General features: G+C 33.7%; 1 protein-coding gene and 1 long non-coding RNA gene across 4 annotated transcripts in view; one reads left to right on the top strand and one right to left on the bottom strand.

The window, feature by feature from the left end:
• The window catches only part of LOC133096768 (uncharacterized), an 88143-nt gene extending 78492 nt beyond the window's left edge, over positions 1-9651 (top strand). For both annotated transcript variants that reach the window (XR_009701822.1, XR_009701823.1), the window contains one exon: positions 9277-9651. This is a non-coding gene — a long non-coding RNA (uncharacterized LOC133096768). The remainder of the gene's footprint in view (positions 1-9276) is intronic.
• PTPN12 (protein tyrosine phosphatase non-receptor type 12) overlaps positions 1-26206 on the bottom strand; it is an 89053-nt gene that overhangs the window by 28756 nt on the left and 34091 nt on the right. For both annotated transcript variants that reach the window (XM_061198464.1, XM_061198465.1), the window contains exons 3-9: positions 16369-16445; positions 13969-14064; positions 13138-13176; positions 10360-10431; positions 6610-6669; positions 4643-4785; positions 1796-1862 (exon numbers count right to left, since the gene is read on the bottom strand). In XM_061198464.1, coding sequence (XP_061054447.1) covers positions 1796-1862; positions 4643-4785; positions 6610-6669; positions 10360-10431; positions 13138-13176; positions 13969-14064; positions 16369-16445 — 554 coding nt within the window. The remainder of the gene's footprint in view (positions 1-1795; positions 1863-4642; positions 4786-6609; positions 6670-10359; positions 10432-13137; positions 13177-13968; positions 14065-16368; positions 16446-26206) is intronic.

Raw genomic sequence — 26206 nt, 5'->3', positions numbered from 1 at the left:
ATGACAGAGTGAAAAGGGGAGAAACTGGTGGAGGCTTACTGAAGCAGTCCAGAAAAACGGAAAGGTAGATTTAAGGCACATTTCTGAGGCAGAATTACTAGAACTTGGTGATCAACAAGAATATTTTGGAGTGATAAAGAAGAGAGAAGAGTTAAACATGATTTCCAGGTTCACTGCTTGGGAGTCTTTATATACACCAGAAGAGTTTTATATCAATTCCTAAACTAAGGCTTAAGATTATGTTATGTCAAACTCAATCAAATGGGGACTGTGTTCAAAATACACAGCTTTCGAAATGACAAGATGTTTCTTTGCTAGTATTCAACCAAATGCCTCTTCCCACCCCAATTTTGATCTTTGACTTTTATGTTAAAATGTGTTAAAATCTAGCATTTTTGTTCACTTAAAAATTTTCATACGAGTGTTAGGAGATGATTTGTTTAGGGGGAATACAAAAATAAAATTTAACAGAGGGCTTTTTGAAAAACTATTTAAAATTTAAATATTCCGGGGCTTCCCTGGTGGCACAGTGGTTGGGAGTCCGCCTGCCAATGCAGGGGACATGGGTTCGAGCCCTGGTCCGGGAAGATCCCACATGCCGTGGAGCAACTAAGCCCGTGCACCACAACTACTGAGCCTGCGCTCTAGAGCCCGCAAGCCACAACTACTGAAGCCCACATGCCTAGAGCCCGTGCTCCGCAACAAGAGAAGCCACTGCACTGAGAAGCCCGCGCACTGCAACGCAGAGCAGCCCCCGCTCACTGCAACTAGAGAAAGCCCGCATGCAGCAATGAAGACCCAACGCAGCCAAAAGTAAATAAATAAAATAAATAAATTTTAAAAACAATTAAATATTCCCTAAGTGAAAAATGGAACGAAGGCAGGGAAATAAAGGATAGAAGGAAGAAAGAAAGAAAAAGAAACTAAATATTTTATTATTCCTATTTTATATGATATAGATTGACAAATTCATAGAAACTATAAAGCTATGAAGAATAAAAGCTTCTCCCTAATGCATAGAAAATAAACATACTATAGAACCAGCAAATAAACCAAATCTACATACAATGAGGAGACTTGTGCTTTTCAAATCTGTAATGAGGGCTATGTCTTTATATTCTCCATAGTATCAAACCCAATTTCTTGGTAATAGTACTGGTAGCAACAATAATACCAGGGATAGTAAGAGAAACGAACATTAAATTTAGCACTTGCTACATGTCACACATAGTACTGAGGAACTTTACAAACTTTCTTAAGAACTTATTTAATTCTTTGAGTTATTAACATTATGATTCCCATTTTCAGATAAAGAAACTGTGGCACAGTGAGATTAAGTAAATCAACCAAGATCCCACAGCTAGTAAATGAGAGAGCCAGAATTTTAATCTGGGAAGTTTGGCTGCAGTTAGCATTCTTAACCACCATACTATATAATGTTTCCAGTTAGGCATAAATATTTACTGAATTGATTATACTTATACATAGAATAAATATAAAAGGCAACAAGAGTGCTGTATTTGGAAAAGTCAATGCAGAGTTTACATGCCTAATGTAGGTATTAATTCATCCAGAACAAATGGATGACAATATGTTTATCGTGCTGCCCAGTGTATTTCCTCAAGGTAATATGCATCATTTATACCTTTCACTGCCTTTATCTCTTACATAGCAAAGCTACTTCTAAAAAAGTAACATGTATAACAAAACAGATGCTATAATTTACTGCAATTAATCAAGTTTGAAAATCATAACAGATCAATTAGATATAATGATACATAAAAATTATTCTTACCCCAGCTTTTAGTAAATTCCACGTATAATCTATGGCACAAATGGCACCTGTTCTTCCACAGCCTGCACTATAGATATAAAATTTGAAAAAACAATTTGATTTTTGTGATAAAAGAACCGTTAAGTAAATGTGGGTGGACATGTTAATATTCAGAAGCAAAAAATCATTTAAGAAATCTGACAAAATTCTACTTATTTAGTAAACAAACTACAACTTATAGCATGTGCATGGCAAACATCCTTAACATTAAGATTTATATCTTGTTTTCATTTAATTTAAGGAACTTCCAAAAGTAACTCACAGAATACCTAGAAGCCTTCACTTTGAAAGTCTGTCTACCTCAGAAAACCTTGTCTAGCTAACAAAATACCTTGCAGATATAAATTTATACTATGTTCTAGATGGCTCTGGTGCTTTAGAGTAGAGGAGAAAACTACATCATTTCAATTGCAAAAGGTATAGGAAAGACGAAGAATGCTACAAGCCGTAGAAACTGGTTTGAACACCAGCAATGATTTCACCAAAGAAACAAAAGCCACTAATGCTCTCTAATCTCCTGAAGAACTAATAGAACCTGGAGAATGTACAGTAAAATACCACAGGTTAGTTATTTTAAAATATGACAGAAATACTTTAAAGCAACTGATTTTCAGCTAGAGGGAGGCATACGCACCTAAGGATTGAGAATCACTATGAGTAATTAAAGATGTTACTGACATCACTGGAATAATTTTAGGCAGAAAAAAAGTTGGGCAGCACTTTAATGCATATTTTGAAACTTTTAGAAGTATCAGTAGTTTGTGAAACATGTAATCTAAGAATTCCTGATAAAGTACATTATAAGCAACGTAGTATGGTTTTTAAAAAGCTCTTAACAATAAACAATAATATTAATTTTAAACCACTGATACATTTGTCAATTCCACACATCAGAACATTTCTAAAATTTTGGAGTTAACAGTTACTAGGCTAAATGATATATATTTAAAACTTGATGGTTAAAAGTGTGATATTACAGAGACACAGAAAACCAGATCAATGCAACACAATAGAAAATTCAGAAACAGATTTGAGTATATTTAAATATTTATTACATAATGGTGGATTCTCCAATTAAAGCGGAAAGACTAGACCATTCAATAAGTAGTACAGGGAAAGTTAGTTAAAGCAAAAATTAGATTCTTACCTTTTATCTTAATCACAAAAATATTCCAGATGCATTAAAAATATGATGTTTAAAAAAACCTACAAGTGTATTTTTACGCACTACTGTGTTAGGGAAGGACTTTCTAAGCATATGTCAATGGACACAAATCGTTAATGAAGATATTCACAATTATGTATGGTAAAACATAGGCAGAATAAAAACCATGAAAAACCAGAGCACTTACAACATGACTACACGTTAACATCTTCAACATATAAAGATATATAAAGAATTCATAACGTATAATTATTGAGATGAAAATCACTGGCAAAGTAAACAAACAAGCAATTCACAAAAGAATATAAATGGCCAAGAAAAAAAAAGCTTGCCTGTCACACTGACACTGAAACAAAAAGATAAAAGTATTGGGAAGAATATGGGGAAATGGGCATTCCCACAAACAAACCAGCAGTGGTATGCTTAATTATAATGAGCATCAAATTTATGGATAACAAATTTTAAAATATATACTAAAAGTATGGAAAAGTTCATGTCCTTTAACTTAGAAATCTCACTTTTAGATATCTATTCTAATGAATTACAGATGTGTTCAAAGATTTCACCAGAAGATTGGCCACTGGATATTTAAATTGTTGTTTAAAATAGCTGAAAATGAATGGGTAATAAATGAAATGCCAAGAAATGGAGGTTAAAAATACAGTGCAGTCATAATGTATTCCAGAAGAAAATTTATATGACTTAGAAAGATGTACATAATATATGAAACGGGGAAACATTCTTAAAAAAAAATACTATACACACATTGAAAGCACATACACTAAAATTTTAACAATGGTCATCTCTAGTGGGATTGTGAGTGACTCCTTCCTTTTATGTTTGTGCTATCTAAGTCACTACAGTTACCATACTATTTTGGTTGTTCAAAAATATTAAATGATCAATTTATTTTTTTAAAGGAAAATCTTCCTGTCAAATTGGATTTATAAACTATATACATTGACCGGACAATATTAATAGAACAGGAAATAATTTCAACTAACTTGTAAAGAAGTTAAGCCAAAGCAATTTCTTTATCTTTTAATTCTACAATTAAATAGATCTTTTTCTTTTTAACCAGTTAACTACTTAATTAAAAAGTCAACTAACCACAGAATTAACTACAAAAAAATAATTTTAATTAACCAGATGGTTAACTTATTCCCAAATCTCCATCAGCAAGCCACCTTTCTGGCCCATAAATAAAAAGCAGCCCTTTCACTTCACTAATATAGGCATCACAATCCAACCAACTGGCTAAGAAAACTATCTTTGGTGTTCCATCTCCACTAATATCTTTTAACTATTTAATTAACCAGTAAATCTCTGAGTCTGAAAAATTTCATTTATTGATGCTTTTTATAACAAATGTGAATGCAGATATAAGTCACTTAAAAAGATAAATTGTAGTTTTATAAGTACTATGGTTTTAAGTTTTTTAGAAGCATCGAACGTAAAATAAAAATTAAGAGAAGAAAAGCTGCCTCAGGATTCAAATAGATTTTACTATTTGGAAACCCATATAATGACCTGTCTAATGAAATTCCAAAATTTAGGTTTCAAAATACCATACATTACCCATATTATAATGCCACCTATATTTCAAAATATTTAATTTAAATATTTAGAAAATTCTTTTGTACCTGCAATGAATACAAATAGGCACATCTTCATGTTCTTGGTATTTCCTCATTAAGCTTATCATGTCCAGAATAGAATCAAATGATGAGGGAACATCATGGTCTGGCCAGTTCACATAATGAAACTGATATAGCCTACGAGATTCCTTCAAGAATAACAGAAATTCAGCCATTATGAAAATACACTTGCAAATTTTAAAGCATACAGAAAAGCTGCAAATCTCACTTTACTGCCATTTCTAAGATATGTAAGTCATATTTAGCACTTCCTTAAAAAAAGATAGCCTACATTTATCACATATAAAGTATTGATCTAAGGGGTTCACATGTAACAATTTACTTAATCCCCATGTAACACCATGGGGAAGGTATTGTTAATACTATCCTCATTTTATAGGTAAGGAAATTGAGACAGAAAGAATAACATGCACAATGTTTCACAGCAAGTGACAGATATGGGATCTGAAAGCAGGCAGTCTTACTTCCAAAACCTACACTTTAACCATTATACTATGTATACTACTTAATTAATCTACAGTATTAAGTGGATGAGCAATATACCATAAGCATTGTTTTAGAATCTATTGTAATCAGAAGACTAATAGACTATATAAACCAAAAAGAAAATTAGAAATGAACTTGTCCAAACCCAAACCTACTCAAATTATGGTGTGGGCTGCCACCCATCTCCCTACCCTTTCAAGGGATCTGTGAGTTTCACACTATTTTTATAATAATACTAAGGTGTTATTTGCCGTTTTCATTCTCATTCTCTCATGAGTGTACAGCAGAGTCTTCTCAAGGCTATATGATTTAGGATGATGTCATCACTTTGAAAGGTAATGGAATGTCTGCTTGTGTATTCATGCTTTTAAAAATACTTCTCAGTTTTAATTTCAAATATAGTAAATATTAAAAGATATATAACCCACAGAAACAAGAGCTCTTTGGAATCCTCAACAGTTTTTAAGAATGTTAGAGTCCTGACATCAGAATGTTTTGAGAATGGCTATTCTGGTGTTTAATAGAAAGAGCACCGCTTGGAATTCAGGTAAAATGTATTCAAATTCTACTTCTGCCATTAACTGAATAACTTCAGGTAAGCTACCTAACTTCTCAAAGATTCTTTATCTTCATCTATGGGCAATAGAGATAACAGTACCTACCACTATGAAGCTAGGAGGATTGAAATGCCTGATACAATACTGAAACTCAGTAAGGTACCTATCATTATTATTATAGATTAAAAAATAGCAACCAAATGATAATAATTGACTCAACTAAAGGGAAATGATTAGTCAGGTCAGGGGTTGCTAAGAGTACTGGAACCATGTCTACTTATAAACAGTAAGGAGTTGTTAAGTATGCTTACAATGCACTGTTTGGGGAAGAATGATGAGCTTCATGGCCAAGCTTAATTACTTATAGTGATTTAAAATTTAAGATAATAACAAAGAAATTGAGGAAGAATTGATAGCCATTCTCTAATGTCTATCAGATTTTTCTTTGATTCCTTCCTGGAGAAATTATCATTTTATATAGCTCTGAAACTAAACTCATGGGCCTCTAGTGAAAACAAGTTATATCTAAAATGAAGACAGCGTTAATAGTGGCTTGTCTCTTTCTAAAAAATTGTAAACTAGTAAAAGTGGGTAATAATTATGTAAATAATACTATAATCTGTTTACTGCAATAGAGGAAAAATATTTGCAGCAAAGAAACCAACTATTCCAAATACAGTAAATTTAATTTAGGGTAAGTTGTTCTAAGTAGGTAATTATATTACTTTAATTGATAAACATAAGGCTCAAGATAATAAAATATTACATCTGATTTTCTTCATTATTTTATATAACTAAAAAAAATCAACAAACCTCCTTAACTATGTAAGGTAAGATAGTATACTATTTATATATATCCTCTCTTTAAAAACTATCCTTAGAAGCTGTCTCTAAATGGAAAACACTTACATTTTGAAATTCAAGTAAGAGTGTCCTAATGAAGTAGTCTGTTCTTGCTTGTTCAGCTTCCTAAGTAAAGGGAAACACTTGTGAGTCAGTAGAACATTAAAACAAAACATAACAAAACAAACAATAACCTCATATTTAAAGTCCACAATATGAAATTAATCTTTAAAATTGTAGGTATGCCTGATAATTATAAAAACAACCATTCTAGAAGTCATCAATTTATCTAAGTTTTATTTATTTATTTATTTATTTATTTATTTATTTATTTATTTATTTATAAACAGAAGTATCTGTTAACCAATTATTTAGCTAGGAGTCTATCATCCAACAAAATATTTGCAAAGTGACAACCATCCCCAGAATCATGTAACAGAAATAACACCTACAAACAAAATGTCACTCCTTAGTACCTACAAACATCTTCAACCATTTTATCTTTCCATTAAGCTTGATTTCCTCTACCTAACACTCAACTCTGAATTAACTGGATGCCTAATGTGGAAGGAAAAGGATGCACTCACAAAATCCCAAATTATTATTTTGGTTGATGACAACATAATCACTTTAAAAGTCTCTTACTATCATTTGTCAATATATTAGAAAGCTAACTATTCTTTTTGCCTTTTTAATTAAAACTACAGATAGGGTAGGACAGCGATTGTCAAGAGCAACAGGGTATGCTGCTTTATTAATTTTAAAAAATTCAATATTATTCCTGCTTTAATTTTTTAAACCATAGTAATTTATTTTGAACTTTTCAAGTAACATTGCAAGGGGACTTCCCTGGTGGTCCGATGGGTAAGACGCCACGCTCCCAATGCAGGGGGCCCGGGTTCGATCCCTGGTCAGGGAACTAGATCCCGCATGCATGCTGCAACTAAGAAGTCTGCATGCCACAACTAAGAAGCCTGCATGAAGCAATGAAGGTCCCACGTGCCTCAACTAAGACCCGGCACAGCCAGAATAAATAAATATTAAAAAAAAAAAAACATTAAGAGGAAAGTATGTTTTTATTTTCATCGTAACAAGAGTACGAATGAAAACATTGGTCCAAGACTTAACCTTTTCTCACCTATAAAAGGTGAGATAAATACTTTTGGCTTTGTGGGCTATAAAGTCTCTGTCTACTTCATGTTGCTGTTGTGATAGGCAAATATATAAATTAATGGGTGTGGTTGTACTCCAATAAAACTTCACTCACAAAACAGGCAATGAGCCAGAGTGACCCGTGGACATTGTGCTGCTATCTGATCTAAGTGGTTACACGCAGCAACATGGTACTGAGCTCGAGCCTGCCCGTTCCCCACTGTTCACCAACACTTTACCCTCCTTCTCATCCCCAAACCAAGAGAGCTCCTGATACTGTCCTGTCTCAGTCTCAAACCCTCTGATTGCCAAGTATAGTCAAGTCACGTACTATGGTTATTTTCACTACCTTGCTTTCTACTTATAAATTTGATTTTTTGTTTGCAACAGTGATAACGAATCCTGAGTTGTCTGAAACAACCACATAACATACAAATTACTTTCCATTTTGAAATTTTGAAAGAAAAATTTTGCTTCTTCAGCATGAATTCCATCATTGACAAATCAAACCAGCTGTTACGAATCAAATCAAACCTCTTATCAAGAGGACTTGTTAAAATTACCTTTTAGTGCAACTGAAAAACCAACCCAAAAAGTCAATTAATCTTTTTCCAAATTATAAACTATTTCTTACTTTTCTCTATTCATTATTATAAGTTGCTTACTATTTCTGATCCCCGACTGTTAAAAAATTTTAAGTTGTTTTGTTGTTGACTATTAATCACTATATGTGGTCACTTGAACTGTGACATTCATTACAATTATCTTATTACATTTAAATTTACAAATGTTCAACACAACCATGCTGCACAGAACTAGGTTTCCTGGACTGTCCAGGGACTTAATATTGTGGAATACTTTCTGAACTGGTGAGGGGGTAGTGTTCTCTCACAGGAGTACAATATGGTTATGCATTGGTTTTTATTCATTCCAAACAATATGAAATGCAGTAGGATTTTTAAATTTTTTAAATTTAATCCACAAACAGTTAATTCTAACCAGGACTTTAGAGTATTGACTACACTTTAAATCCAGGCCATTTAACTATGAGTTACAGTTAACATTACAAAAATCACACTGTATTTATAAAGGAGACTGTGTAAAACAGTCTGAGTCCTTTTTGACATAAACCTAGAAAGCACTAAATTTCTGGTAGCATCAGAGGAATTCTTAAGTCCTAAGTACAAATAAGTCATAAAATTAAGGACTTCTTGAATTCACCAATGACAAGTAAAATCATAGAAATTATATTTCACTTAACCATGGAAAACAAAGTCAAAAACAAGCAATTATGAGATGGGTAATGTAATGGTTAATTTTATGTGTCAACCTGACTGGGCCATGGTGTGCTCAGATACTTGGTCATACATTATTCTTGGTGTTCCTGTGAGGGAGTTTTGAGGTGAGATTAACATTTAAATCCATGGACTTTGAGTAGTGCAGACTGCTCTCTCTAAGGTGGCTGGCCCTCATCCAATCAGTTAAGGCTTGAATAGAAAAAAAGGACCAGCCTCCTCCAAGTAAGAGAATTCTCCAGGAGACTGCTTTCATCTGTAACACTAGCTCTTCTTGGTTCTACAGCAGACTGTCTTTGGACTGGAGCTGAACACCAGTTTGCCTGGGTCTCAGCCTGCCCACCTTCAGATCAGAACTATTTTATCAGCTCTCGGTCTCCAGGCTGCTGCTCTTCAGCGTGAAACTGAAGCATCAGCTCCTCGTGGGTCTCCAGCTTGCCCACCCTCCCCTGCAGATTTTGTACTTGCCAGCCTCCATAATCATGTCAGCCAATTCCTTATGATAAACCTCTTTCTCTATATATATAAACATCCTACTGCTTCTGTTTCTCTGGAAAACCGTGACTAATATAGGGAAGTTATTTAATTTTCATGTATGTTTAATCATGGTATTTTGAGTTGAGTAAATAAGACAATATATTTCTTTCAAGTGATTAAAAAAGACACCATCATGTGTCACCCAAAGCAAATTGTTGGTTCTATTCTAAAGCTTATATTTTACTTTTTTGTTGTTCCTTCACTGTTTTTGTTTTTTAATTCATTTTCTCAGATTTGTGTTGTTAGTTTTAGAACTTGAATTTAATTCACTTCCACAGCTCATCAAATAGGTATATATTTTAAGTTTCATATCAAGTTTTCTGCCATAAAAGATCAATCTCTACTTTCAGGATGGAAGTTCTCAAACCCATCTTTGTACATAATTATAACAATTCTGGGGAGAGTAACATAGATATGAAAGATTAACATAATAAACTATACTTCAGTCATCAAGGATCTTTCTCATTTGTTGAATTTGAAACTAATACTTTATACCACTTTTCAAATAGATCACTCAAAGCAGTTATTCGTTTATTCTTAGATACATAACACTTACGATCAACTTATATACAAAGACTAACACAGAATTAACAAAATAAGGTACAAGGAAATTATACATTTATGAAAAGTCATTCTCAAAGCTTCTTAATTTAAAAGCAGTATAAAAACAAACATTATTATTAATGTTTATTTATTAAGTGTAGATTTACATGAAAACACTGAAGGCTTGGCTTATATAAAACCAGGTTCATACCATATTATAATTTAATTACTCATCAGTCTAACATACTCATTACCTGATTAAATAATATATATAAAAATAGGTACTTACACAAGAAATTTTAAATGGTGCAAATGTTATAGGGTCTTCTCCATACAAAGGCCAATAGCGCTCACATTTTTTCTGTTTTCCAAAAAAAAGTTAGTAAATAATTGATAATTTGTTTTACTTGAACTTTAACAAATATTTTGTGTTCAGGTTGTTCTTCCTTCCCAGAAAACAGAAAAACTGCCATCAATAGGCAAGGAGCTAGGAGCTCTCAGACTTACCCAACTAACCATAAAGGTGGGCTACCATGACCTCTCCAAGATTAGTCATAAGAACCTTATTAACATAAGTGTATAAACTGTTCATTGCTACTGGCTTGGTATATAGAGTAGACTCCAAAGATCCTCCTCTAGAAAAGAAAAATCGCTTAAAAAAAAAGTGCCTGGCACAAGGAGGTCCATTCAGTATAAAAAGTTGCCAGGCAAGTTTTAATGCTTGTAAAATGACAATCTCTATAATAACTGGCTGAATTCTTGTTAAGTGTAAAATCTGTGGCATCGTGGAAAGAGCACTCCACTTGGTATCAGAAGAATTTTGCAAGTACCAATTTTACTGTTTGGTTGACCTTTAGTTCCTTTACCTGTAAAAAATGGGAATAATAATCCTTATCTTATATGATTGTTTCAAGTACTAAATAAGAGTATATTTCAAATGTTCCACTGGTGGAACGCTATACAAGAATAATGTATTATTTAAACTATCCACTTTTGAGATTCTAGAAAGTGTAATCGAACAGTTTCCCCTTTTACTTTCCCATTTTAAACAGGTATAGATATAGTAGAATATTCAATTTTCATTGGTTTCTAATATCAAGCCCCATCATTTTAGAAACTTAGGTAAGTGAATGAAAGCCTAACTTTACAGAAGATCCAGTGATTCTGATGCAAGAAATGATGAAATTTTACCAAGACCCAATAAAATGAAACCCTTTAAGTGACAATTTAGCTTAAAATAAACCTTTGGCAGTGGGAAATACATCAGTTCTTACTAAATTCTCATAGTTCCATATATATAGTAAGTGGAATTGTTACCTATAGGCTAGAATTAACTGTAAGCTGACAATACTGCTCTCAGGGCAACAACGTAGAACTGCCTAGTATGTCAGTTTAGCTTAGAGTAAATACTATTAATACTTTAGAAGCCTTAAAGCCACAAACTTCATTTCCCAGTAGAAGTTTATAGAAAATGATAAAATTAAATTATTTTGAAGGGTTTCTTTTTCTTGTTTTGCCTAGTAAAGTTTTAACATCTTGAAACAGAAAACAAGTTTATAGAAGATTAACTTAGTAAGAATGAAAGCTTGTGACTAACATGCCCCTCATTCAGACGAGCAATAACTGAGTAATGATTATATTGGTATTTATATTTCAGGTATGAACTAATTACAATTGATACCAAAAATTATGTTAAACATCATATATACATAATCTATAATAATTTATCATTCATTTCAGAGATGAGGAAGCTGAAGCTCAGAGGGGACAGTTCAATATACCATGCTCCAAATGCTAGTAAAGTGTAGGTCTGTTTGATTTTATTACCTGTGCTCTTTCCATTAGGTCACATTCTAAGTCAAAGTCAAGGTTATCAAATAAATTCATAGTCCTAACTGACAAAACAACAAAACTGACTACTAACAAAACACTATGAATCAAAAAAACATTAGCTTCAAATATTTCTGCATGCAATACAACTTCATTTTTCAAGTATTATTACTGATATACAGTGTGAGCTTATTAATAGAATAAAGAGAAACAAAGCCTAAATCTTAAATGTAACTGTAAAAAAATTAGGAAGGTGAAATTTAAATTTCCTAACCACTGATTAATAGTAATGGTACTGAAGTACATACTGACAATACTTAAACAGATAATTACTTAACAGTTTGTACTGTAATTACAATTACTTAATTACTTTCTCAGTTTGTTCATTTTCTAATCTTAGACTGTTCATTTTCTGTCCAATATTGCTAATACTTCCACTATTTGTAAATGATATGGTTGGGCGGAATGACAAAAATTACTAGTAAAAATAAAGTTTTCCAATGATTTATATATCATAACATCTCACATAACTGAAAGATGTATTAACTTGTTTTATGCAACATATCCTTTACTGAAAATTTTAATAAGAAGTTTTACAACTTTAAAATGACTTTTTACTTTAACTAATGAACTACCTTTGTATAAGGAAACTTCAAATCATCACATAATTTGTTTGATTTGTTTCTCACATTTATAGAAGCCCACACTTAAAAATGAAGACTTAGGAATTGATGCTGCAGGAGATCACAACGGTTTTGAAACTAATTTCACTTGGACAGAGTTTTTACCAATGTTAAAAATTTCAGATTAAGGAATTTTCTTCTCTTTGGAGATAAATTACAAAGATGTAGTGGTATTGGCAGACAGAAATTAGAATATTCAAGCTGTAAATTGATGAAAATTAATCAGAATTATTGAATTCATTTTTATTGCTCAATTTTATTCAATCCATAAAAAGTGTTCTACTTACACCACCATTAAATATTTGAAGACTACTAAGTAACAGTACAAAATCTATTAAATGTATTTATAAAATATAAAAGTTTATGGGCTTGGGGATTATTTGGCTCCTTTTGACGAAATAAAAGCAACTGCAGAACACAAAAAAAGAAAAGAAGTAACTATTTTAAAAACTAGGGCTAAGAGTATAATAAAAGACCAGGAATATATATCCCTAGAAATGAAGTAATAAAAAGAATACTCCACAATTATTTTAAGTGTTAATAGTTATACATACCCTTCCCATCTCAAATTCACGACAGGCCATTACAATGATCTAAAAAGAAGTGGGGGTGGGATGAGATAAAGAATATATCAGTTAAACACAATTTTGTTTTTTCAATAAAATATACATTTCAAGAATTATTTTTTATTCTGAGCAAAAGTATGCCTGGCCTGTCAAAAAAAAAAATGTAGGTTTAATATTAAAGTATGAGTTAAAGAAATGATCAAAATCATGCCTTCTAAGTAAAGGGCTAACTAACTAAATATCAACAAATTAAATTGGCTTCAAATAACATGATGTATTTGATTTGAATTAAATTTTTTGAAGCTTAGAGACTTATTTCTGTCTTTTGAAATAATATTAAAATAACGCATTCAGGATATTTACCCAATAAAATAGCAATACTTTATATACATTTAATAAAATTATCAAGGTTGAACGTATTTAACTGTCTTTGATCATACAGGTTATTACATTTGCTTACCCATCCCAACATTTTATAATGTAATATTTCAAACATACAGCAAAGTTGAAATAATTTTACAGTAAACTCTGTATAGGCACCATCTATTCTCTACCATTAACATTTCACAATAATTGTTTTTATCACATAGCTCTCCCTCCACTCATCTATCAGTCTATCTTATTTGGTAGTTGTCTTATTAGTACTGACATAGGACAAGATTCAAAGTATTATCACACCCTATTCTTGAAATATTTCAACAAGTTTGTCAAAATTTAATGAGAAATCCTAGCCATCAGTTGCTGTCTTTTTAATAAACATTAGCTATAATTAACATATCATTATGGCTCAAAAGTCATGTCGTTACATGTAATACTTACTACAACATTGTACTCCCATATCATCCTCCAAAAATCTATTACTGTATTTGCTAAAGGTCCTTGGGTTGCCACATATGCTTTTGGCCCATAAACACCCTAAAAGGGTTAAAAGCAAATTTCATATTTATTATGATTAACAAAAATATTTCCTTACCTAAATTTTAAGTTTTCAAATTTTATTAGTAATACTGCTGTTTTCACCTAAACCATTTCCAAATAATTTTTCTTTAATAGTACATAAAAGCATGGCGAAATATATTTCACTTCAGCTTCTGATGAAATGTTACTACTTTTGTGTAATTATTAGACGTGATGCACAGAATTCATAATTAAATCTCCTTGTGCTAATTTTGAAATTATTAGTTACCTAGGAATTAAAAACAAAAGCCTTAGTACCTAGTCAACAAAGCTAACTCTAGCAGAAACATAAAAGCATGCATCAATTCTAAAAGATAATACTAGAACTAGCTAATAGTTCTTTCTTACCTAGATTCTTCCATAACTGCCTTTAGTTACTTATTCAACTTAAAGTGTTTTAAGCACCTACTATGTATACTCTAATAGTAAACCCAAGAATATATCAAACAAAATAGTGGACTAAAATACTAAACCAGCACATAATTGAATCATACAGTGAGTCAGTGTTATTAAGTGCAATTAAAACCTAGAACTTTTAACAGATGTCCTTATGAAAGAACATAAACATCAATAATATCTGAAAGAACGAACTACCTACGCGTTAATTTTTGTTTAACCTATTAGTTTTGGGTTTTGCCATAACTGTAGTAAAATTTACTTTTTAGTAAAAACAGTTTTTATTTGAAACCATGACTGTTCAATGTTGACATAGATATTAATTTTACCATACAACTCTTACCACCTTAATATTTTTCTCAACAAAATATTACATTAAGATATGTATAGGGGCTTCCCTGGTGGCGCAGTGGTTAAGAATCTGCCTGCCAGTGCAGGGGACACGGGTTCGAGCCCTGGTCCGGGAAGATCCCACATGCCACGGAGCAACTAAGCCCGTGCGCCACAACTACTGAGCCTGCACTCTAGAGCCCGCGAGCCAGAACTACTGAACCTGCATGCCACAACTACTGAAGCCAGAGTGCCTAGAGCCCATGCTCCACAACAAGAGAAGCCACCGCAATGAGAAGCCTGCACACCTCAAGGAAGAGTAGCCCCCGCTCGCCGCAACTAGAGAAAGCCCGCGCGCAGCAACAAAGACCGAACACAGCCAAAAATAAATAAATAAATTTTTTTTAAAATTAAAAAAAAAGAACCTTAAAAAAAGTATAAATACCATATATAAAATAATTGAAATTATACTGCCATATAACTAGAAAGATTCAAAAGCACAGAATAACAGAACAAAATAGTCTTTTATTTACTCAAGTAGCAGTTTGAATCTCTCTCTGCTGATAAATATGTAAAAAACTTGACTGCTTTTGATCAAAGAGTATCCAAAAAAGGTTATCTAGAAAGACTATATTTAATCTTGCATTTCAGCTGTCACTTGAAACATAGTGACAATTGCCAAAAGTTTTTAATCTAAGTTTATATTCTGTAATTTTAAATCAGTATTACACAGTAATTCCAGCCCTGGTAATTTATTCTAAGAAATTATTCAAAAGAATAACAATGTTCAGGGCTTCCCTGGTGGTACAGTGGTTAAGAATCCGCCTGCCTAATGCAGGGGACACAGGTTCGAGCCCTGGTCCAGGAAGATCCCACACGCTGCGGAGCAGCTAAGCCCGTGTGCCACAACTACTGAGCCTGCGCTCTAGAGCCCGCGTGCCACAACTACTGAAGCCTGCATGCCTAGAGCCCGTGCTCCACAACGAGAGAAGCCACCACAACGAGAAGCACACGCACCGCAACGAAGAGTAGCCCCCACTCGCTGTAACTAGAGAAAGCCCGTGGGCAACAATGAAGACCCAAAACAGCCAAAAATAAATAAATAAAATAAATAAATTTTTTTTAAAAACTTAGAGAAAAAAAAGAATAACAACGTTCACTGCAATATTACTATCAAGAAAAACTGGAAACAACCTGTATGGTTCAACAACAGAAATGACCATGTACATTTGTGTACCTAAACTCAAAGGGACAAATGAGAAGATTTAGCAATCAGTAAGGTGTTTATAAGTCTTCAATGTAAAAGAAGAAACAAAAATAGAAAAACTTTATCTCCACTGTCATAAAACCAAGCAAAACTCTTTATGAATAAGGAAGCTAGAAGGAAAGCCCATAAACATATGTCATGGCTGTGCTTTTATTTTTACTTCTTCTACTGTTGGTATCATGTTAGGCAATTTTAAAATTTTTAATAAAATTAGTATGTAGGAAGACATTAAATATGGCAGAGAAACACCATTTAAAGTTAATACATACCTTAATAAAATTTGCATTGATATAGTCTGAATCTTGAGAAGGAGTCTTTAAAGTCAACTTAACTCGGCTGTGATCAACTACAAGAAAAAATAAAGGATTTCATAAATTATGTCCCATTGGCAGACAGGTTTTTTTTCTAACAAACCATAAACAAGATTAAATAAATAACTAAAATTATTTACTTTAAAAAACAATGAATGGGACTTCCCTGGTGGCGCAGTGGTTAAGAATCCGCCTGCCAATGCAGGGGACACAGGTTCAAGCCCTGGTCTGGGAAGATCCCATATGCCGCAGAGCAACTAAGCCCATGCGCCACAACTACTGAGCCTACTCTCTAGAGCCCACGAGCCACAACTACTGAGCCCGTGTGCCACAACTACTGAAGCCCATGCGCCTAGAGCCTGTGCTCCGCAACAAGAGAAGCCTCGGCAATGATAAGCCAGTGCACCGCAACGAAGAGGAGCCCTGGCTCGCCACAACTAGAGAAAGCCCGTGCGCAGCAACAAAGACCCAACGCAGCCAAAAATAAATAAATAAATTTAAAAAAAAAAAAAAAAAACAATGAATGAAAATTGACTCTAGGTACCAGCAGGGTAATTTCTAACATATTGACAGGAAGTCTGATTGTAAAGCTGTGTTTTTTTTTTGTTTTTTTTTTTTTTTTTTAAATCAATTTACTTTTTTTTTTTTTTTTTAAAGGAACTCCTTTATTTATTTATTTATTTCTGGCTGTGTTGGGTCTTCGTTTCTGTGCGAGGGCTTTCTCCAGTTGCGGCAAGCGGGGGCCACTCTTCATCGCGGTGCGCGGGCCTCTCACTATCACGGCCTCTCTCGTTGCGGAGCACAGGCTCCAGACGCGCAGGCTCAGTAGTTGTGGCTCACGGGCCCAGTCGCTCCGCGGCACGCGGGACCCTCCCGGACCAGGGCTCGAACCCGTGTCCCCCGCACTGGCAGGCAGACTCCCAACCACTGCGCCGCCAGGGAAGCCCAGCTGTGTTTTAAAGTTGGAATCAGAATAAATCTCAGGAGCTCTTTTAAAATACAAATTCCTGGGCATCGTCCTAGATTTACTATACAAGAGTCTGAGGTTTAAGTGTCTACAGTTTTTAACAAGCATACTAGGTGATGAACACTAACCATTTATACACAAATACATTTGCCAAAGTTCTTGTAAGGAAATCTAACTTTCATATTTCCCAAGAAATTAGAAAAATTAAGTAAACTGTGACAAATAAATGAATTAAGATGATGTATGAAAAGTGCTCAGGGCTTCCCTGGTGGCGCAGTGGTTGAGAGTCCGCCTGCCGATGCAGGGGACATGGGTTCGAGCCCTGGTCCCGGAAGATCCCACATGCCGCGGAGCAGCTGGGCCCGTGAGCCACAATTACTGAGCCTGCGCGTCTGGAGCCTGTGCTCCGCAGCAGGAGAGGCCGCGATGGTGAGAGGCCCGCGCACTGCGATGAGGAGTGGCCCCCACTTGCCACAACTGGAGAAAGCCCTCGCACAGAAACGAAGACCCAACACAGCCATAAATAAATAAATAAATAAAATTTAAAAGAAATAAGCAAAAAACATTCTCTCTATAAATTAAAAAAAAAAAAAAAAAAGAAAAGTGCTCAATACTGCACTTCACCAGTGATACTTATTATTAGGTAATCTCCACTTAGGGTAAAAAAAATCTTTACAAGAAAGTCTCAAAATATAAATTTTATTAATTTTATAAAATTATGTAGTTTTATTTTTAAAATAAAGGTAATATCACTATGATTTTTAAAAATTAGATCTTAAAGAAAGATACAAGATGAGACTTCCCTGGTGGTCCAGTGGTTAAGAATCCATGCTCCCAATGCAGGGGGCTCAGGTTCGATCCCTGGTCAGGGAACTAGATCCCACATGCCACAACTAAGAGCCCGCATGCCACAACTAAAGATCCCGTGTGCCACAACTAAAGATCCCGTGTGCCGCAACTAAGACCTGGCGCAGCCAAATAAATAAATAAATAATATTTAAAAAAAAAAAAAAAGATACAAGATGAAAAGTGAACTGCCCCTGTCCTTGAATTCCAGGGCTCTCTCTTTTCCAAAAAAGACACTATTAAAGTTCTTTTTTCATTCCAAAATTTTTATGCATATACCTATATACTTTGAAAAAGCAGACAAATACAATCATACTAAACATGTTGTTCTGAACCTTGTTACTTTTCAGTTATCAATATATCCTAGAACTCTTCCCAGAGCAAAAACAGATCACCTTACTCTTTTTTAATGTTACATGGAATCCATTATATGGACGTTTCATTATTTATTTAACTAGCTACACTACTGATGGGCCATTTTTTTCTTACTAGACACACTACTACAATGAACACTGCAGTACTTGTATCTGTTACCGACAGTACGAGAGGGTAAGTTCCTAACAGAGGAATTGCAACTTGCCTTCTAAAAGGTGTATACCAACTTATGCAAGTGTTATTAGTAAGAGTAACTAACTGGGTGTTATCATACATTTTAATAGTTGACAATCTAAAAAATAAGACATCAGACTTGCATTTCTTGAATTATGCAAATGGTTGCATATTTTCATATAGTTGTTTGTATTTCTTTTACCAAAGCTGCTTGTTTATACCCTTTGAACATTATCCCCATATGTCTATGTTGTCCTACTGATTTATATGAAATCTATATAAAGAGAGAAAAATCAGCCCTTGGTCATAGGTAGTACAGATAGATTTTTTAAAACTTTTCATTTAGAACTAATTTTAGATTTACAGAAAAATTGCAAAAATAGTATAGAGAATTCTCATACATCCCTCACTCATCTTCCCTTAGTGTTAACATCTTACTTACATAACCACAGTACAGTTATCAAAATGAGAAAACTAACATTGTTACAACACTATTAATTACACAACAGACTGTATACAAATTTTACCAGTTAAAAAAAGTATATTTTTTCTTTCCAGGATCCCACAATACACTTTGTTATTATTTCTCCTTACTCTCTTCCAATCTATAAAAGTTCCTTTGACTGATTTTTTTCTTATGACTGGAATGAGGTTATGCATTTTGTCCAGAACAGCAGAGAACAATCATGTGTCCTCAGTGAGAAGACACACCAAGGGGTTCATGATGTCAATATGTCATGTTACTTGTGAGGTTAACCTTGGTCTTGGTTAATTTGGTGTCAGCTGGTGTCTCCACTGTGAAGTTACTATCTTTCCCTTTGTAGTAAATAAATATCTGGGGACATACTTTGGGCCTATGAAACCCTAAAGTAGTAGGATTATCTAAGATTCATGGTCTCCAGATTAGAAAGATAACATGTAACATGCCACTATCATTTTGGTCCTTTCTAATCCAGGGACAATGACTATTAAAGGCAATTAAAATACAAAAAGACATACAGAAATGGTAACAGATCCAAATAAACTTCTTAGCAAACTTTTTAAAAGGACAACTAATGAATAACTAATTTATTTGCCAATGACCCGAATTTTATACATTAGTACAAAGGCCCAGTTCTGCTGATTTCATTTATTTATTTTTGGTGAAATTTTCTTTGGCAATTTGTAGGAAGAGATATATAAGAAAGACATAGTAGCTTCCAATTAAAATTATGTATCTCCTTACCATGTTTCCAGGAAGGAGAATGTTTACATGTTTATCAATGCTTTGTTTCTTATTTCACTCCATCCTACATGTCTTTTTTTAAAAGCCATTTGGGATAAGAAATATACATATAAAAAATCCTATGCTTTGGGTAAATGACAATAGAATAATTCAGTAGTTAGGACAATGACAGTTAAGTAACTATACGAAGCTTCCTCTCAACCATGTTTGCCAGTAATGATGGGTCCCAATTAATTACCCTTATTCATGTGGCATGTTAGCCTCTATTCAAAGTATCTCAAAGCCAGAGACTTTGTACAATAGTTGGTTTACCATTGGATCCTTAGTAAATGTTTTGAGGATTGTGAATCCAAATGAGAACAGTGGCTCCCAAATGATAGTCAAGACTTGTGCCAAGCTGCTTGCTACATGCAAGCTGGGAATTTTTTTTAATTTTCTGTGATGGAAAATTTTATGCATATACAAAAATATGATAGTATAATGAACCCCCATCTATCCATTACCCAACTTCAGTAATTAACAGTATTTTGCCAATCTTATTTCACCTATGGCTAATCATACAGCAGCTGGGGACTGGGAAAAGCAAATTAAAATGCAAGATTTCCAAGTTGCATATTCTGCAGTAAGTTTGATTCAGTCAGTTCAAGGTGGGACACAGAAATGGCTTTTTTTTTAAATGAAATAATGCCTTTTGCACGCAGCAACATGGATGGACCTAGAGATTCTCACACGAAGTGAAGTAAGTCAGAAAGAGAAAGACAAATACCATATGATATCACTTATATGTGGAATCTAAAATACGACACAAATGAACATATCTATGAAACAGAAACAGACTCACAGACATAGGTTACAGACTTGTGGTTGCCAAGGGGGAAGGTGGCAGGGGGAGAGAAGGACTGGGAGTTTGGGATTAGCAGATGCAAACTATTACATACAGGATGGATAAACAACAAGGTCCTACTGTATAGAACAGGAAACTGTATTCAATATCCTGTGATAAGCCATAATGGAAAGGAATATGAAAAAGAATATATAAGTATAACTGAATGACTTTGCTGTACAGCAAAAATTAACACAACATTGTAAATCAACAATGCTTCAATAAAAATTTTTTAAAAAGAAATGGCTTTTTTTAAAACTCTAAAGCACAGGCAAATTTTGTAGTCACTACTTCATACTATATAATCATAGTATATATATATTTTTTATAATTTTTTAAAATTTTATTTATTTATTTTTCATTTATTTATTTATTAGGCTGTGCTGGGTCTTTGTTGCAGCACGGGCTTAATTGTGGTATGTGGGATCTTAGTTCCCCGACTTATTTATTTATTTATTTATTTATTTATTTATTTATTTATTTATTTATTTAGGCTGTGCCAGGTCTTTGTTGCTGCGGGCTTGGTTGTGATATGTGGGATCTTAGTTCCCCAACCAGGGTTCCCAGCAATTGAACCTGGGCCCCTGGCATCGGGAGCACGGAGTCTTAACCACTGGACTGCGAGGGAAGTCCCAATCATAGTACATTATTGAGAATTTAAAAATCAATATTATGCTGTGTATAACACATAATGCATATTTTAATATTTTTCATTGGTGCTGTTATTAAGCATAAACATGAACAGAAATAATTTAAAGAATATTAAAGAAATGAAAACAATCATTCCTCTCCATGGTTTTGCAGACTGCCTCTACAATCTCCCAAGAGCCCAATTCCAAATAGATAAAACCAATATTCACTACACAAGAGGTTCTTTAAAGTAGCAACATTTTTTTCTTGAACAAACATCAACACCTATTGCAACAAAAATATATATTGTCGCCTCCAAGGAAACACACACCTATTGATAAATCCTAGGTCTGAGAAATAAAAGGATCTCCATAATTAATATTGGGATAGGCAGAACACCCTGATCCATCACTTCTAAAGGCTAGCCTACTCAGTTTTAGCCCTTTTCAACAGACAAAAGCACAGGTCATCCTTGACACAAGAGTACCTAGAAATTTCTTAATTGTAGGGCTAGCCTCAGTGTTCTACCATAAAATAAACCAAATCTCCAAGATGGCTTGAGAAAAAACTAAGTGATCTCTGAATAGTGATGAAATTACTTTTAATGGATCAAAAGCAAGGATGTCTGCTCTTGCCACTTCAAGCTAACATTATATTAGAGGTTCTAGCCAGAGCAATAAGGCAAAAAAGACACTCAGATTGGAAAGGAAGTAGTAAAATGGTCATTAGTTGCAAATGACAAGATTCTGATATGTAAAAAATCCTAGTTTTCACACAAAAATACTAAACTAAATACTAAAATAAATGAGTCCAGGGAGGTCAGTGGATTAAAAAAAAAAAAATCAACATGCAAATGTAAATTGTATTTCTATAGACTAGTAATAAAGAACTTGAAAATACAATTAAAATAATTCCATTCACAATACCATAAAGACTTTTTAAAAAGAAATACAAGACTTGTACACTGAAAACCATAAAACATTGCTGAGAGAAATAAAGAAGATCTAAATAAATGGAGAGAGACATTCTATATATATATTTCACACCTTCTTTACCCATTCATCTGTTGATGGACATTTAGACTGGAAGAGTCAATATGGTTTAAGATGGCAATTCTCCCTAAATTGATCCACAGATTCATCACAACTCTTATCAAAATTCCAGTAGGATTTTTTGCAGAAATTGACAAGCTTATCTCACAATTTATATGGAAACGGAAAGGACTCAGAAGAACCAAACCAATTTTTTAAAAATAAGAACACAGAGAACTTAACACTTCTTGCTTTTAAAACTTACTATAAAGCTATAATGATCAAGACAGTGTGATATTGGCTGAAGAATAAGTCAATGAAATAGAATTAGGGGTCCAGAAATAAACCCTTACATTTACAGTCAGATGATTTCCAACAAAGGAAAGAAGGCAGTTCAATGGAGAAAGGATAATGTTCAACAAATAGTGCTGGAACAATGGCACATGCTCAAAGATTATTTTAGACCCTTACCTCACACCATATTAAAAATTAACTCAAAATGAATTATAGACTTAAATGTAGGAGCTAAAACTATAATACTTCTAGGAATGAAATGAGAAAACATAGGAGAAAATCTTTGTGAGTTTGGATTAGGCAAAGAGTTCTTGGATTGAATATCAAAAACATGATCCATAAAACTGATAAACTGGACTTCATGAAAATTAAAAGCTTGCACACTTTAAAAAACACCATTAAGAAAAGACAAACAAGCAAAAAATAAAAAATAAAAAATAAAAAATAAAAAGAAAAGACAAGCTATAAACTGGGAAAAAAATTTGCAAATCATAATATCTGAAAAAATACTTGTATCTAGGGTATATAAAAAACTTTTATAACTCAACTTTATAAAACTTTATAACTTTTATAAAAGTTATGAACTTTTATAACTTTTATAAAAAATCAATTTTAAAAAACTACAAATGATTTGAAGGGACTGTTCACCAAAGACAGTATACAGTGGCTAACAGAACATGAAAAGATGCTCAACATCATTAGTCATTAGGGAAATGCAAATTGGAACCATAAGGAGATACCTCTATTATTCTAGTGGATGTGTAGAGATACCTCTACACATCCACTAGAATAATTATAATCAAAAAGACTGTCAATAACAAGTGTTAGCAAGGATGTAGAGAAACTAGAACCCCCATACACTGCTGGTGTAAAATGGTACACAGCTACTTTGAAAAACAATTTAGCAGTCCCTTAAAATGTTAAACATAAGCTTCTGGGACTTCCCTGGAGGCGCAGTGGTTAAGACCCCGTGTTCCTAATGCAGGGGGCCAGGGTTCGATCCCTGGTCAGGGAACTAGATCCCACATGCATGCCACAACTAAGAGTTCGCATGTCACAACTAAGGAGCCAGCGAGCTGCAACTAAGGAGCCCGTGAGCCACAACTAAGGAGACTGCAAGCCATAACTAAGACCAAATAGACCCAGGGCAACCAAATAAAATTAATTAATTAATTAATTTCAAAAAATAATTTAAAAAAATAAACATAAGCTTCCACAGACCCAGAAATTCCATTCCTAAGTATCTACCCAAGAAAAATAAAACCATATGTCCATACAAAGATTTACCTAGAAATGTTCATAGCAGCATTATTTATAATGTTCATCAACTACTGAATGGATAAACAAAATGTGATAGCCATACAATGGAATACTAGTGAACAATAAAAAGGAATGAACTACGTACTAATATATTATACAACATGGATGAATCTCAAAAACATGCTAAGTGAAAAAAGCCAGACACAAAAGACTACATATTGTATGATTACATTTATATGAGATTTCCAGGAAAGGAAAATCTAGAGATGGAAAGCAGATTAGTGGTTGCCTGAGGCTGAAGATTACAAACTGGCATAAGTGACCTTTTTGGTGTGATGGAAATATTCTAAAACTGTATTGTGTTGATGATTGTACAATTCTATAAACTTTTTTTAAAGATTGCTTTCCATTTATAGTTATTACAAAATATTGGCTATATTCCCCATGTTGTATAATACATCCTTGAGCGTATCATACACCAATAGTTTATCCTTCCCACCCCCGCCCCCGTACTGCCACTCCCACTCCCCGTAGCCACTAGTTTGTTCACTATATCTGTGAGTCTGCTTCTTTTTTGTTAGATTCACTAGTTTGCTGTATTTTTTTTAATTCCATATATAAGTGATATCATACAGTATTTGTCTTTGTCTGACTTATTTCACTTAGCATAACGCCCTCCAAGTCCATCCATGTCGCTGCAAATGGCAAAATTTCCTTCTTTTTCATAGTTCAGTAGTTTTCCACTATATCTATATCTATATTTAAAATACCTCTTTATCCATTCATCTGTTGATGGATAAAGCACTTAGGTTGCTTCCATATCTTGGCAATTGTAAATAATGTTGCTATGAATATTGGGGTGCTTGCATCTCTTCAAATTAGTGTTTTTGTTTTTTGTGAATATATACCCAGAAGTGGAATTGCTGGGTCATATGGTAGTTATATTTTTTGTTTTTTGGGAAAGCTCCATACTGTTTTCCACAGTGGCTGCACCAATTTACATTCCCGTCAACAATGTACAAGAGTTCCCTTTTCTTAAAATGGGTAAATTTTATGGTATGTAAATTATACCTCAACAAAGCTGTTTTTAAAAATATACCGTACCTGCAAGCACTGGGCATGCTAAATACTCAAAGGAAATTGACAATTTACATTATTCTTATGATAGTAAGAAAACATTATCTCTAAATACTATTACTTTCAATATAGTTTTCCAAATTAAAATGACTAGAAATTTATCGGAAACTGACTTATCAAACCTTAAATAACTTAAAGGGAAAAAGGCACTGCTACTCTGCCTATAGCACTGTAATTAAGGGCTCAGGCTCTAGGGCAAGGTTTCTCAGCCTCAGCACTATTGATATTTTGGCCTTGAACAGTTCTTTGTTGGGGGGAGGCTGAAGCCTCTGTATTGTAGGATGCAGTAGCATCCCTGACCTCTACCCACTAGATGCCAGTAGCAGCCTGCTCACTCCACATCCTAGTCATGACAACCAAACCACCTCCGGACATTGCTAAATGTCCCTTCAGGAGCAAAATCACTGTAGTTGAAAACCAGTGCTCTGGGTACAAACTGCCTGGGTTTAACTTCTCACCACCCTATTAGCTGTGTGACAAGGTATTTAACCTCTCTCTGTCTCAGTTTTTCATCTGCAAAATGGCATATAATAGTACCTACCTCATAGTTTTGTTGTGATGACTATGGTAAATAGTCCATTTACTATGGAAATTGGCAAGCAATACAAACCAAGGCTTTTATTTTTCAGAGGGGCAGTTGAACAGCATACCACTGACCTTCCCCCTCTATCTCTATTTAAAATCACAAAGCTTCCCCCTTCTATTCTCAATTTTCTCTATGTACCTCCTACTATATTATTCTCAATAGCACTAATTACTATGAGAGAACATAATATGTTATTTGAATTAATTGTCCATCACCCTGACTAGAATATAAGCTCCACGGGGGCAGGGAATTTTGTCAGTTTGTTTCCTGCTGTATCTGCAGCACATAGTATATGCTCAAAGTTTTTTATAAAATTAATGAATGAAACACAACATAGGAAAACAGAAACCTGAAGCTATTTGAGATTCATTTCCCCAGATGATAGAAA

Source organism: Eubalaena glacialis, chromosome 8 (assembly GCF_028564815.1).
Source record: "Eubalaena glacialis isolate mEubGla1 chromosome 8, mEubGla1.1.hap2.+ XY, whole genome shotgun sequence".
NCBI classification, from domain to species: domain Eukaryota; kingdom Metazoa; phylum Chordata; class Mammalia; order Artiodactyla; family Balaenidae; genus Eubalaena; species Eubalaena glacialis.
The sequence above is the reverse complement of the archived record's forward strand: the minus strand, read 5'-3'. Positions and strand labels throughout refer to the sequence as shown.